General features: G+C 40.1%; 1 protein-coding gene across 2 annotated transcripts in view; it reads right to left on the bottom strand.

The window, feature by feature from the left end:
- The window catches only part of DNAJC3 (DnaJ heat shock protein family (Hsp40) member C3), a 63044-nt gene that overhangs the window by 34112 nt on the left and 14229 nt on the right, over positions 1-14703 (bottom strand). For both annotated transcript variants that reach the window (XM_047720257.1, XM_047720258.1), the window contains exons 2-4: positions 11525-11635; positions 3607-3731; positions 1689-1763 (exon numbers count right to left, since the gene is read on the bottom strand). In XM_047720257.1, coding sequence (XP_047576213.1) covers positions 1689-1763; positions 3607-3731; positions 11525-11635 — 311 coding nt within the window. The remainder of the gene's footprint in view (positions 1-1688; positions 1764-3606; positions 3732-11524; positions 11636-14703) is intronic.

Below are 14703 nucleotides of genomic sequence, written 5' to 3'. Positions count from 1 at the left end.
AAAAAAATTCTAAGTAGTAGATTTAACCATCTGTTAGAAAGAAGGAAACCCATTTTTATGCTTTATCACTCATCGATCCATTCAATGAATTTCTCACAACACTTTCTGTGTACAAGAACTGGGCTGGGGAAAGGTAACCCTAACACCATGGCCTCCCCACCACCTGTCCTTCAGCCTGCTCTCAAGCTTCTTCCCAAACAGTAAGGAAAATCAGGTAAACATAAAGGAACACCCAGTTTTACTGAGACCATGAGACAACCACTGATTAGATTATAATTAAGTCTAAAGTTTTTTGGATTTCTCTGCATATGACTGAGCATTGTGACAAATGTTATGAAAATATTAGAAATTTCAGTTTTATTTTCATAGTGGTTATCATAACTAACCATTTTTACAAACTACAAAAATGCAAATAATGAACAATGAGGTTTATACACTTGACCCTTGAACAACACAGGGTTGGGGAACCGGCACCTCCCACCCAGTCAAATCCATGTATAACTTGACTCCTCCAAAACTTAACTACTAGTAGCCTACTATTGACCAGAAGCCTTATCGTTAACAAATAGTCAATTAACATATTTTTGTATATGTATTACCTACTGTATTCTTACAATAAAGTAAGCTAGAGAAAAGAAGATTTTATTAAGAAAATCATAAGGAAGAAAAAATATGTTTACAATATTTACACAGTCCACATAGAAGTGGACCCATGCAGTTCAAACCCCTGTTGTTCAAAGGTCCACTGTATGTATGCTCTTTCTAGACCATTCAGAAACAAATCCAGACAGAATAAAAATGCAGGTCTTAAAACCAGCTTCATGAGGACATAAAGACATTGGCCGTCTCTCTAAATCATTTTTCAATTACATGTAACCTGTACCATCCCCCAACAAATCCAAAACACTTTATACACTGTAAAATAGCCACATGGGTAATTATAAAATTCCCTTTTAAAAATGTCTCATTTTTCCTTTTAAATCAAATGAAGGGTTTCCCAAGGAGTTTTAGAATAGTTCAGGTGACATCTCTAGATGCTCATGCAAAACAAAGCAGAACAGGTGAGCTATATAAACTGGATTAAAATTATTTTTTCTTGGGGGGCGCCTGGGTGGCTCAGTGGGTTAAGCCGCTGCCTTCAGCTCAGGTCATGATCTCAGAGTCTTGGGATCGAGCCCCGCATCCGGCTCTCTGCTCAGCGGGGAGCCTGCTTCCTCCTCTCTCTCTGCCTGCCTCTCTGCCTGCTTGTGATCTCTCTGTCAAATAAATAAATAAAATCTTTAAAAAAAAAAAAATTATTTTTTCTTGGGCACCTGGGTGGCTCAGTTGGTTAAGAATGGCTTTCGACTCCTATCAGGCTACCTGCTCAGCGGGAAGTCTGCTTCTCTCTCTGACCCTCTCCCCTCATGCTCTCTCTCAGTCCCTCTCTCTCAAATAAATAAAATCTTTAAAAACAATCATATATTCTTTCCACATACTTTATCTTTCAACTATTAAAGTGATTCTCTCATGTCAATCACTATGTATTAATTCAGAAACTGTGACTTTTATATACACAAAACAAATGATTGTCCCTTTTAGCTATAAAGTTATTACTAAATGTCTAAATATAAAAAAGTCCAATATATTCACTCATCTTCATAAAGATGTTCAACATCTTCATAAAGCCAAATACATATTGAACTTACCACTTTTTTAAAATCATCTTCTGCTTCATCAAGTTTTCCTTGTTTGAGTAATAAGTGACCTCTCTGTAATCTTGCCTAGAAAAAAGGAAAAGTGTTCTGAGTACCATGCGTTTCCAAATTTTCTTTAAACACAAAGAATAAAACCAAATACGCTGATGAAGCATTAATGAAATATGTATTTTTCCAATGTCCATTTATTTGACTTGGCACTCTTAAGAACAATTCCTGGAACCACTGAATGTGTATTACTTTTATTAAAGTATGCTTCCTTAAAAATACTTTTTGCGCTATATCCCCCCAAATTGTAAACTCCCACCAACCATAATGTCAATAAGCAAATGTGGTCTCTCCATACAATGGAATATCATCCAACCATAAAAAGGAATGAAGTGTTGACACACGCTACAACGTGGACGGATCTTGAGAACAATATGCATTGTGAAAAGAGTCAGACACAAAAGGCCATATACTGTATGACTTCATTTACATGAAATGTCCAAATAAGCAAATCCATACAGACAGAAAGATACGTGGTGGCCAAAGGCCCGGCATAAATGGGGAAGGCTGATATAAGGGACAAGATATCTTTTGGGGATATCAAAAGTGTTCTAGAACTAGACAGTGGTGATGTTTGCACAACCTTGTGAATATACGAAGACACCAGTGAATTATACAATTGAAAAAAGGATGAATTTGATGGTATGTGAATTATATCTCAATTAAAAAAATTTTTTTGCCATTGTAATAACTTTTTGTCACTATAAACAAAGCTGTGTAATTTGGGACTTTACCAATCAAAGTTCTAGAAATTATTTTGTTTTCATTAATTCTCAGTGGACATACGCACTCTACCATAACTGAGTAACAACACCTCTTCCCTTCCCACGTGCGTCACTCCCCCCTCATTTGATATTCCTCTTCACGTGCGTGATCCCAGCTCTTCCAAGAACACCAACGCTCTGATGACCAATGTGACCATAAGACAGAAACCACAGTGACAGTCCGCTAGAACTTATAATATTACTTTTACAATATGTAAAAATGCCCCTAATCCTCTGTTAAGTGCATCAACACACATAAATAGCAAGATGAAAGCCACTTCAGCTACCTAATAGCTACTATAATCCTAGGAAAATGAACTACTTAACCTTCCGATAGGTTGTGCTCAGCTAGGTAAAGTAACAGATTAAAGAAAAAAATCTGACATTTGGGAATTCCATCCTAAAATAATAATAATATTTCACGCCAAACATTCACCCATACCTTTCAGTTATCCCTAGTCCTTTTTGGAATATGGTAGGATATAAACAATAAATGAGTTACCAAATTAATTTTGGAAACCATCTAACTTATCCATTTATTCTAAGCCATCACGCTGACCTGCCAGTCACCAGGACATCCCATCAGGACTGTAAATTCCTCCATTTCTGAAGCTTCTGGGCTGGCTGCAGGGGAGGATCAGTCTAATTCACGATTGTGTCCTCACCACAAACCACAGCTTAACCGACCATCTCCTGTTCTTTGTTCTTCCTGCTACAGCCTTAATGGGAACTACTGTCTGTCCCCTGCCAGCCTTTTCATTGAACTTCAGCTTCAGCGCGCTCAGCGCTCAGCTTCTCGATGAGCTGGTTACTCAGCTTCACGTCTTGTCCTACACTCCGCCCTCCAGAGGTCTTCCGAAACCACGAAGCTAACACCACTGGCACGCTTCTCAAAATCAGAGGCGGCGCCCACTGTTCCTGTTCCACACAGACCTTTGATTCCAGAAACTCTGGCTTTCTCTTGCTGCCCAGTCCGCTACACCACGGCGGCTTTCTCCGTCCTCCAGCTATGCAGGCTGGTCCTCACCTTAAAAGACAAATTAACTCTTCCAAATTCCCATAAAGTTCTCCCTTAAAGAAAGTTTAGATGCACTTACTGCAGTGAAATCCATCTTCAATTCAATTACTTTAGTTAAATCAGGAAGTGCCGCTTTTGACTTGCCCATAGCTAAAAAGACAGTAGCTCTCCGATAGTAAGCAATATAGTTCTCTGGGTCACCATCTGAAAATTGAAATAACAAATATTAGCTCTTGGTAATTTATTCAAAAACCAAATAACCTAAATAGTACTAGAATTTGCAATTCTCTTAAGAAAGGTATGCTCAGTCGGTTAAGCATCTGACCCCTGGCGGCAGCTCTAGTCATGATCTCGGGTGGTGGGACTGAGCCCCAAACTGGGCCCTGCGCTCGGCACAGAGTCTGCTTGAGATTCTCTCCCTTCTCCCTCCCTCCCTCTCCCTCTGCCCCTCCTCCCACTTGCTCCTTCTCTTGCACCTGTTTGAGCTCTCTCTAATAAATAAATAAATAGGGGCGCCTGGGTGGCTCAGTGGATTAAGCCGCTGCCTTCGGCTCAGGTCATGGTCTCAGGGTCCTGGGATCGAGCCCCACATCGGGCTCTCTGCTCAGCAGGGAGTCTGCTTCCTCCTCTCTCTCTCTGCCTGCCTCTCTGCCTACTTGTGATCTCTCTCTCAGTCAAATAAATAAATAAAATCTTAAAAAATAAATAAAATAAATAAATAAATAAATAAAATCTTTTTTTAAAAAGAAAGAAAGGCCTTAAGAAAAGCATTTCTTCATCAATAATGTGTCGCGTTGACTAGCAAGATAACTGCAAATAAAGGCAGAACAGGACTGGGATGCCTGGGTGACTTAGTCTTAGTTAAGCTTCTGTCTTCAACTCAGGTCCTGATCCCAGGGTCCTGGAATCCAGTCCTGCATGGGGCTCCCTGCTCAGCGGGCAGTCTGCTTCTCCCTCTGCCTGCAGCGCCCCCTGCTTGTGTTCTGTATTTCTCCCTCTTCCTCTCTGACAAATAAATACAATCTTTAAGGGAAAAAAAAGCCAGCACAGGATTGGCAAACTAGGGTCTCTGAGCCAAATCCAACCCACAGACTTCAAATCAAGAATATCTTTTATATTTTTAAAGAGTTGCCAAATAATAAAAATAAAAAAATATGAACACAGAGACTGTATGGCTACAAAGCTTAAAAATTCATTATCTGGCTCTTTAAAGAAAAAGCTTGCCAACCTCTTGGTTAAAATAGTAACTATATGCAACTCATAATTTCTATAAGTATCCAATTCAGTCTTTGTCTTTGCTGAAACTTCCTTAAGTAAAATACCGAGAATGTGACTATGCACAGGATTTTAGAAAATCACAGACTTCCAGTTAAACTGACGTATGAAATGTGCAATCTCTGCTCCCTCACAAATTCCAATCAAAATGGCAGTGAAGAAATAAAGGTACAACTCTTAGGACAAAGGAGAAGAGTGGAAATGAGAGCAGGACTAATTAAGTTAACAATATTGGAAAGAAGGAATACAGATGGATATGTTAGGTTTTGAGCTAACTCCACTCTGCTCAGTGCCTACAGTTAGAAGCAAACCTTGTGCTGTCAAACAGTCCTCCTAGAAAGCAATTTTGAAACATATATGTTCTTGACCAAACCCAGCCACGTGTCTTAAACAAACAAACATTTATGCACAGAGATGTTCCATCATTATAAGATTTACAACTAAAACTCTCTGAAAGTTCTACCCCTGAAGGTCTTATTATTTGAAAAACATGGCAAATGGGAACCTGTATGGCAGGATGGTATATAATCATTGAAAATCATGGTTTTGAGCCGTTGTTAATGGCACTGAACTACCTGAAGTACTGCTGGGCAAAGGTAGAGCCGGACGACAGAGCAGGCTATGAAACCATCCATGTACGAAAGAGGTACAAATAGCCAAAAGCACCTGAAAAGACGCTTACATCACTAATCACTGGGGAAATGCAAATCAAAACCACACTGGACACCACTTCACATCCATTAGGATGGCTATGATAAAAAGAAAGAAAGAGGAAAGGAGAGAAATGCAGAGACAGATAAATGGGAAAGAAGAGCTTGATGGGTGCAGAAGACAAAGCTCCAGAGACGAACGCTGGCGTGGGTTGTACAAACAACAATGTGAATGTGATTAATGCCACCAACTTCATATACTCACAAATGGTCAAAATGGTAAATTTTTGTAATATGCATTTTATTGTACTACATATTTTATTATAGTTATGTTTTTGAAAAACCAAGAGAACTGGGCATTTTAACAATTAAAAAAAAAAAACTTAATTTTTTCTCAAATCTAAAACAAAAAACCAGAAACAATCCATAAAACCCAGGTAAGCATCACTGAAATTTCTTTCCTAGTCAATTCTGCTTGGAAGACATGGGAAAAAGAGCAGTTAGCAGCCTGCATACATACAAAAGACTGTAATTAGCCTGAAGAAAAACTAAGAAACAGAGTAACTACATTTAGAGCATACATGATACATTTTTAGGTTTAGTTCATATTCAACTTAGAATGTGCAATGAATTAAATATGTGGGTCGGGTGAGCATAAGTGGCCGTGAGAATGATGTGAAACCTATGGATTTCTGACACTTAAGTGACTGCCTTTAAATGTAAAAGGAGGGGCGCCTGGGTGGCTCAGTGGGTTAAGCCGCTGCCTTCGGCTCAGGTCATGATCTCGGGGTCCTGGGATCGAGCCCCGCATTGGGCTCTCTGCTCAGCAGGGAGCCTGCTTCCTCCTCTCTCTCTGACTGCCTCTCTGCCTGCTTGTGATCTCTCTCTGTCAAATAAATAAATAAAATCTTTAAAAAAAAAAAAAAAGAATAAATGTAAAAGGAAATTCACCACAGGTCAACAGCAGTTACTGGGGCAGACAGGTCGGGTTTTCTTCTTTATACTATATATACATACTCCCATATGTGTCACAATGAACATGAAGTGCTTCTATATTCATTAATTAAAAAAAAACATATTTTCCATGATTTATTTACACTAAGCAAAAAAGTAAATACTACAAATGACATGATTTAAGGCCTGGAGTTTACATCACACACTACCCACTTCATATATCCAAATCCTACTTGACCTCTGAGGCACAGCTTAAATGACCTATTTGATTACACATGTGAAAATATACCTTCCCTCAATTTCCATAGCATTCTGTAATATACTATACCTCTTACTGGGCCCAGAACACTTACCACTCCCTCTGTTATTATTTATACACACACCTCAGTCTAGAGAAAACAAATTCCTTGAGTAAATTCGCTTTTGTGTCTCTGTATCACCTGGCCCACAGGGACTCAAATAAAAGGAAACGGAATGGTCACCACAACCAAGGCCAACACTGAGACCCGCCTAGGACAAGCAAGGGGCTACAAAGTCAGAACACATGCAGCTTGTTTGGTCTTTCTTTCATTTCCATAAGACACCTTAATACTTGGTCCCTGGAGCTAGCCAGCTTTCCCACAGGGTCTCTTCTACCCTACCCTACCCTAGGAGCTCCTCCCTTGCTTCTGGTCTTGATTCTTGGGTCCTTCTCATCGAGAAAGGCTTCTACTTTGTTTCCTTTCCCTAGTGTCACCTTGTTGTGGACAAGAAGGAACCATGCCAACATCAGCCCAGCCACAGACCAAGGAAAACATTTTCTAACCTCCAGATGAATGTGGCTCCCTTCCCATGGGTCTTCCTTCCAGAGCCAGGTCTGGAAACCTGGGGAGCAAATGGTTTGTTGCCACATTCTGTTCAGCCCAGAAGAGGTTTCTGTCAAAGGGTACCAAAGAGGAAGAGGGCTGAGGTCTCTGCTGGTCCTGTCCTCTGGTCCCAGCAGTCCGCCCGAGGTGGCACAGAGGGTCTGGCAGATGCTACCATCTCCTGCTTTTGGAAGAGAAGCTGCTCGGAGATTCTGACCTCGCCGGTCTGAATTTGGAGTTCTTCCCACCCAGGAGGCAAAGCCAACATGTGGTCACACAGTCCCCTTTTTCCCTGCCAGCCGCCCCACGCAGGGATTCCAAAGAATGGACATAGCTCTTAAAGAGATGTGCCTCACAGGATACTTAGATCATTCTCTCATATGAAATTAGCAATGGTATCTGCAAACACAGATGCTGCTTCTTTTGAACTCTGCATCTAATTCTTTCAAGAAAAGAAGAATGCTTAGTGCTAATGTCCGGCATTTTATCAGGGCAGCAGTTTCACTAAAAATTCCATTAGACTTCAATTTGGGAAAAAAACTGACCATTTCGGCTATGCAAAAAAAAAAACCTCCAAGGAGGATTATATATGATATAGCTTTTGTATTAAGTACTGGATTACACATATATTAAAAATGTCTATATAAAATAATTCGGAATTGGGGCACCTGGGTGGTTCAGTGGGTTAAAGCCTCTGCCTTCGGCTCAGGTCATGATCCCAGGGTCCTGGGATCAAGTCCTGCATCGGGCTCTCCACTCAGCGGGGAGCCTACTTCCTCCTCTCTCTCTGCCTGCCTCTCTGCCTACTTATGACCTAAATAAATAAATCTTTAAAATAATTCTGGGTCATTTACTTTCAGTTGCTTTATTCTTCAGTTTTTAGGTATTTTTTAAGACAAGTGGAATTAGAACCCCAATTTTTAATAATAAACCTACAAAAATGAGGAATCAAATGAAACTAATTCCTTTAGTCCCATAGGAAACTAATGTAACATGTGTGCTGATTATACTTCAACACAAATAATAATAATGATACTAACAATAATAATAATACTCTACCCATCCCTAAGAAGTTCACAATGTTTTAAGTTAGAATGTGGCATTTGTAAAGTTACTAAAGTACTCCTTGTTCCCTTCTGTCTAAACATGAAGAGTAACGCCCATTCACATCTCACATATGAGGTACAAATTTGATGAGAAAACATCATGATATGTTTAAGTAACAAATAAATGTAGACATGGATTTTGTTTTTTGATTTCAGAAAACTATAAATGGGATACTAATTTTCTTACCAAGTGAGTGGGGACACCTATCATTTCAGAAATGCCCACCATTTAACCTACCGGATTAGACATTCATTCCTGCCAGATATAGATAGCTAAGACATTCTGTTAAATCTATCAAAAAAGTGATTTCAGATCCCAGAATTCATTATCTCCATAAGATCATGTTGTGGGAATAAGAGTCAGTGCATTTTCACACTGCACTGCAGTTTCTCTAACGATAAATCGCTAAACAAAACTTGTGTCTGACTGCTTCATAACACTACAGTAAATGCAACTGTTTCAGAAGACTATTGGAAAATGGTAATCAACATTCTTCCTCAAATCAGTTTCCAACAGATCAAGAATTTTTTCATCAGTCCGTAAATCTTAAAACTTCTGCCAAAAAATATTCATATGCCTGATACAAAAAAAACTTCAAATCACTGACAGAGCTGTACCATACTGTAGAAACAATTTGTGTTGCTACTGAATTTTAATAAACCTTTTACTGTGTTAAAAATGTAATCATAAAACATACCAAGCCCAAGTAATTTTCAAAATGCACCTAGCAATTTTTCAAAAATGAAAATAGAAGGGTGCCACAACCATAAATAATGTCAACATAGCATTATAATAAAAACAATCTGTTGATAACTCCCAATACTGCCAGTCAAATTCTACTGCAAACCCTAACATCAATTTCTAATCACAGAAGTTAAAGACAAAGTACATCACAAAACTGGGAAGCTGGAAAGTACAGTAAGTGAGTAAACAATGAGCTCTTTACGCAGTCAGGGTAAAGCAATGTATTAAAGCCATCCCCCAGCGCAGCAGAACTCCACGGCCCGCAGCAGTAGGCACACAACACGCCAGTCCACCAGTCAGGAGACCCGGATGTGGTCACTGCTGGGGAGGGGCACCCCCTAATTCACTGGGCTGCCCTAAGCAGCCAGTGTGGCCACACTACATTCGATGTTTAGTAAAAGAGGCCATCGAAAAGGAGGCTCTAAAGCTCTTTTCTGATAAACACACGTACACATCTCCCAAGATGGCATCACCCCTCCCGTCACTACAGTACTGCCATCATAGACAATTTAAACTTTATTTTCTACGGTTAGTTATGACCAGTGCTTTACACAAACTAAAATGATGAAATGTCCCAAACTACACAGGTCCCCCTCAGAAATTATGACGTGGGCGCCATCCGAGAATTGCTGTACCCAACCAAATCATGACAGACAGAAGGACACCGTGAGTTCCGAATGCACAGTAGAGCTTCGCTTTCTCCCTTCACTGAATTCCACAAATCAATTACCACGTTCCAGCTTTCCTAATTTACATATTTCGGTGAATACAGTAGTATTTTATTGGGAATTCTGGGAAAGAGCCATCTCAACAATTCTCGCACGACAGTGAAGCAAAAGAAAAATGGGCAGTCATTTTAAACTACTGTAACAGTATTACATGGCCCTAACGGTTCTGCTAAATTGAGATTAAAGGAAGCAAATAATAAAGTATAAAGTGGGTAGGAGGTCTACGTTTCTGCAAATACTCTTGCACTACTAGGGAAGAATCAGTATTTTTTTTTTAAGACATGCTTTATCTAAGACAATAATGGAAATTTTTTTTTTTTTTCATTATCATGCTGCAGCACTGAAGACAGTTCAAAGCACCAGAGAAGTGTGGCCTCAGTAATGACATGGTCACACAGTATTCGGTCTCTGTTGAAAAGTAACTTGTGCGAATTATTGTGCCAATTACCCACCACTTCCCAAGGTAAGCTAATCGCAAAAATGAAAAAATTTCCCAACAGAAACTTCACATAGTTAAGAAAATCCTATTAACACATCAAGTCTGTTTTTTCAAAGTGTTAATTTTCAGAGACACAAAAATTGTATTTCTACATACCTTACATGTGTAATTGTACCCTATTTTCAAAAAAATCTTTATATACATTATTCTCACCTAACCTTCACAAAGAAATCCCTTTTTGGGTAGCACAGTGAAAAGTGCTAAGAATATGCAGGCAACTTGTTTAAGCCAAAATTTACTTACATAACTTGACCAATAATATAGCATTATCAAGTGGCAGAGCCAAGATTAAAATCTAGGTTTCTTATTATTCTAGAGAGCTAATAGCATCAGTAATGAAAATCTGAGTTTTCAAAAAAGCATGAAGAAAAATATTGCCAAACCAAAATCTAATCATGTACTGTTTACAAAGTAAGTTTTAAGAGTAAGATGATAATTTTTCTGGTGAGCAAAACCAGATAATTAATAATTATCTTATTAAAAATATACAAAAAAGAACCCCACCACATTATTAACTCGCAGTTAACTTGCCACTCTTAACCATCCCAAATATAGGTAAGAATGTATAAATTAATTTTAAAAAGGATTCAGAAAAGTCAATGTCAGAAAGTCCTAACACAAAAGCATATACAGTGACTCATAAGAAAATCCTTTAAGTCCTCATTTAGAACCTCTTTATTGTGGCCACCTTGTTTCTCTCGGTCCCAACAGACTGAAAGGTGCAAAGACCGCTGACACTACACACAAAAACAAATGAGCAACAGAACAGCCTAAGAGATGGAGGAAGTTTGACCAACACAGAAGAGGCAATGGACGGCAGGAACCCCCAAAGGCCTCAAAGTAAAATAATCGTACCAATGTTCTCAAGTCATCATTAAACCATCGTCAGTGAAATCTTTAAGGGGGGGCAAAAAAACTATATAATACAGCGAGGAAAGCTTTCTGTCAAAATTACCTTGAATTATTCTTGGTACTTACAGTAGAAAGTCCAAGTTATCTGGAAAATTCTCTCGTGTTAGACACATACATATTTAAGTGTTATGTGTTTATTAATCTATTTCACCCAGAATCCTGCGAATATTTTAACCGTTTTCTTTAAACATTAAAGTGTTTATTTTCAATGTTATCCAAAGGAGGTGCTGTTAACTAGACTTCATTGGAATGGCCCCTGAGGGTTTGGTTCCAAGATACAAACCTACTGCGGCATGAAACTGGGATAAAGCATCAGCTAGCTGTCCAGCTGCAAGTAACTTCTTGCCCAATTCAAGATGTTTCTCAACATCTGCATTTACTCCACATTCAGCACCTAAAAACAACAACAACAAAAATAAGTTAACTTTCCATGACCAAGATTTAATTCTGAAGAATAAAATGTTAAAAATATGGGGCACCTGCGTGGCTCAGTTGGTTACACACCTGCCTTTGGCTCAGGTCAATGATCCCAGGGTCCTCGGATCACCCTGTGGTGGGCTCCCTGCTCAGCGGAAGGTCTGCTTCTCCCTCTCCCGCTGCCTCACCCCTCATCTCGCAGGCGCAGGTGCAAACATGTGCTCTCTCTTTCCCTCTCTCTCAAATAAATAAAATCTTTTTTTTTTTTTTAAATCTTTAAAATATATATATAGTTATCTGCTTCAGGAATCTGGTCAGATGAGTCACAGAAGCTAAAGAGTGACACAGAAAAGGGAACAACAAAGCCCAGTGCTTCGTTTTACAGAGTGCAAGCGACCCCAAAACATGCGCATTATCAGCCTGGTCAATCAGAAGAATGGAACCAGTCTCCAAAATAGAAGGGAACTGCCCACCACAGTAGTAGTAAAAATATGTCAAACAACAAAATCATAATTGCTTTGTTACACTAGAATTTCATTTTTTTTTTAAAGATTTATTTATTTGACAGAAAGAGAGAGCACAAGTAGGGGGAGGGGCAGGCAGAGGGAGAGGGAGAAGTAGGCTCCCCACTGAGCAGACAGCCAGACGTGAGGCTCGATCTCAGGACTCCGGGATGACCAGAACCGAAGGTAGACACTGAACCAACTGAGCCTCCCAGGTGCCCCCGGAATTTCATTTTAATGAGCATTATCAAGTGCAGTCTAATATCCAAGTACTTACTGAGCATCTACAATGCACCAGGCACTAATCTAGGTATTTGGGGTAAGTGAGTAAAACAAACAAAAACCTCTGCCACTCAAGGCGCTGGACATTATGGAGGGAGGAGACAGACTTAAGAAATACATAAATTATAGAGTATGGTAGGTAAAAAGTGTCATGGAAAGAGTCAAGCCATGTGAGGTCATCAGGAGTGCTGGGGTTCTCGATATTAAACAAGGTGGTCAAGGGTGGGTCTCACTGAGAAACTGACATCTGAGCAAAGACTTACTCCAAGCAAAGTGAGGAACTCACATGCAGATAGGTAGAAAAAGAGCTTTTCAAGAAGGACCAGCTAGTGCAGGGTTCCTAAGTCAGGAGCATGGCAGGTTACATTCCAAAAAGAGCAGGGAGGCCAGGATGGCTACCCCAGAGCACCAAGGAAGACAGTCCTGTAAGAGGAGGTCAAAGAAGTAGAGGGCCTGTGTGCGGCTCTGGTTTCACTCTGGGTAAAAGAGGGGGCTAATGAGGAATTCTGAGTAGAATAACATGATCTGACCGTCTATGCCAATTATCGGTGTACTACCTCTCTGCTCTGAATTCATCCTTCAGTATCTGGCTTTAAAAATGCACTGGTTTTGGGGATGCCCAGGTGGCTCAGTTGTTAAGCATCTGCCTTTGGCTCTGGTCATGATCCCGGGGTCCTGGAATCGAGCCCCACATCAGGCTCCCTGCTCAGCAGCAAGGCCGCTTCTCCCTCTCCCACTCTTCCCTGCTTGTGTTCCCTCTGGCTGTGTCTCCTCTGTCAAATAAATAAATACAATCTTTAAAAAAAAAAAAAAAAAGGACTGGTTTTTAAGCATATCTTCTTCATACTGTGCACAATATTACACTCTGTCACAGTAAAATGTACCAAAGGGGCACTGCAGGAAGGACACTTTCTGGATCTTATTGCTCTCTTTATTTTTTTCTGGCGCCTGCTGCATGGTGCATATGGGGAGGATATCCAGTGGTGCCCTATCCTAGCCATATGCCTATAGGTCCAGTCCCTCAGCACCCTGGCAGCCTTGACTGAGCACTATCTCCCAAGGAGGACCTTATGTACTCCAGGCTGCATGCCTACAAGAGCACCCCAACTTCCCACACACACAGCCAATCTGGGCTGACCCATATCTGAGAAAGTAATTTCCTGCTTGCCCATCTAGCGTGGACCAGCTCTAGTCCCAGCAACTCAATTTCCCTATCAGCAGCTTTAGGTTGCACCTATACCTTCTCTAATAAGATCTAAACCCCAGACTTGAGTAGGGGGCTCCCCTCTCAGCTGGCCTTTTTTGGGGGACCATCTGTTAATCACAGAATATCCTATAGACCTTTCTTTACATCTTTATAGGTATTCTCCTATCATAACTTAACAATTCTTTATATTTAACTTTCCTCTTTTAAATTATTCTGTGATCTCTGTTTCCTGAATGGACCCAGACTTATATACTGTTGACACTAGAGAGTGGTCCTAGCAGACAGACAAAGGTAGGTTTTGAGGACTGGTTTAGTCATGCCCTTGAGCTTGAGTGCAGTCCGAGCTCACTGTCAATGAGAAGTAAGAGGTCAGTAATCCATAGCAGGTATTAATATCAGAGTTAATCAAGAGACCATTTGTGCTTGACAGTAGTCACTTGCTAATTGGAAAACCAAGCTAACTGGAAAACCAAGGATGTTGCACATGACCCCAGTGAAAGTAGTGATGAAGGTAAGGACTGTGTGTGGTGTGGGGGATTCTTTGAAGTGCACTAGAACACTTACAGAGGGACAAAACCAACTAGCGTGAACACTCCACTCAAGTTTCCCTCTGTGAGCTTCCACAGCAGCCCTAACACAATCTCCTATTTTGGGTAGCCAAAGAGCTGATCTAGCTAAAAATCAAACACAAAGTTTAATTTAATGTGTATAGAAGGATGCATATGGAAACGAAGAAGCCAAAACATCTCTCTTTTACAGTGAGCATGATATTAAGCTATTCCCGTTGCTAAACAACACTGCCGGACAAAAAAATCAGAACAGTCATCTGTTGGGGAGGTGGGAGAAAGGACAGCCCGGGAAGGGGCAGGAGAGAACTTCCTGGGGTGATGATAATGCACTAATCTTGACAGAGATACGGCGCACACTGGGATGTGCAAGTATCAAAACTTAGCAAACAGATATTTAAAAATATGGATAATTATACATAAATTTACATTTAAAAAAGCTGTTGATGACAGGCATGTTAACATATTTAGGGGAATGAGTATTGGT

This window comes from Lutra lutra, chromosome 3 (assembly GCF_902655055.1).
Source record: "Lutra lutra chromosome 3, mLutLut1.2, whole genome shotgun sequence".
Taxonomy (NCBI): Eukaryota; Metazoa; Chordata; class Mammalia; order Carnivora; family Mustelidae; genus Lutra; species Lutra lutra.
Note: the sequence above shows the minus strand (reverse complement) of the source record. Positions and strands in the feature narration are given on the sequence as shown.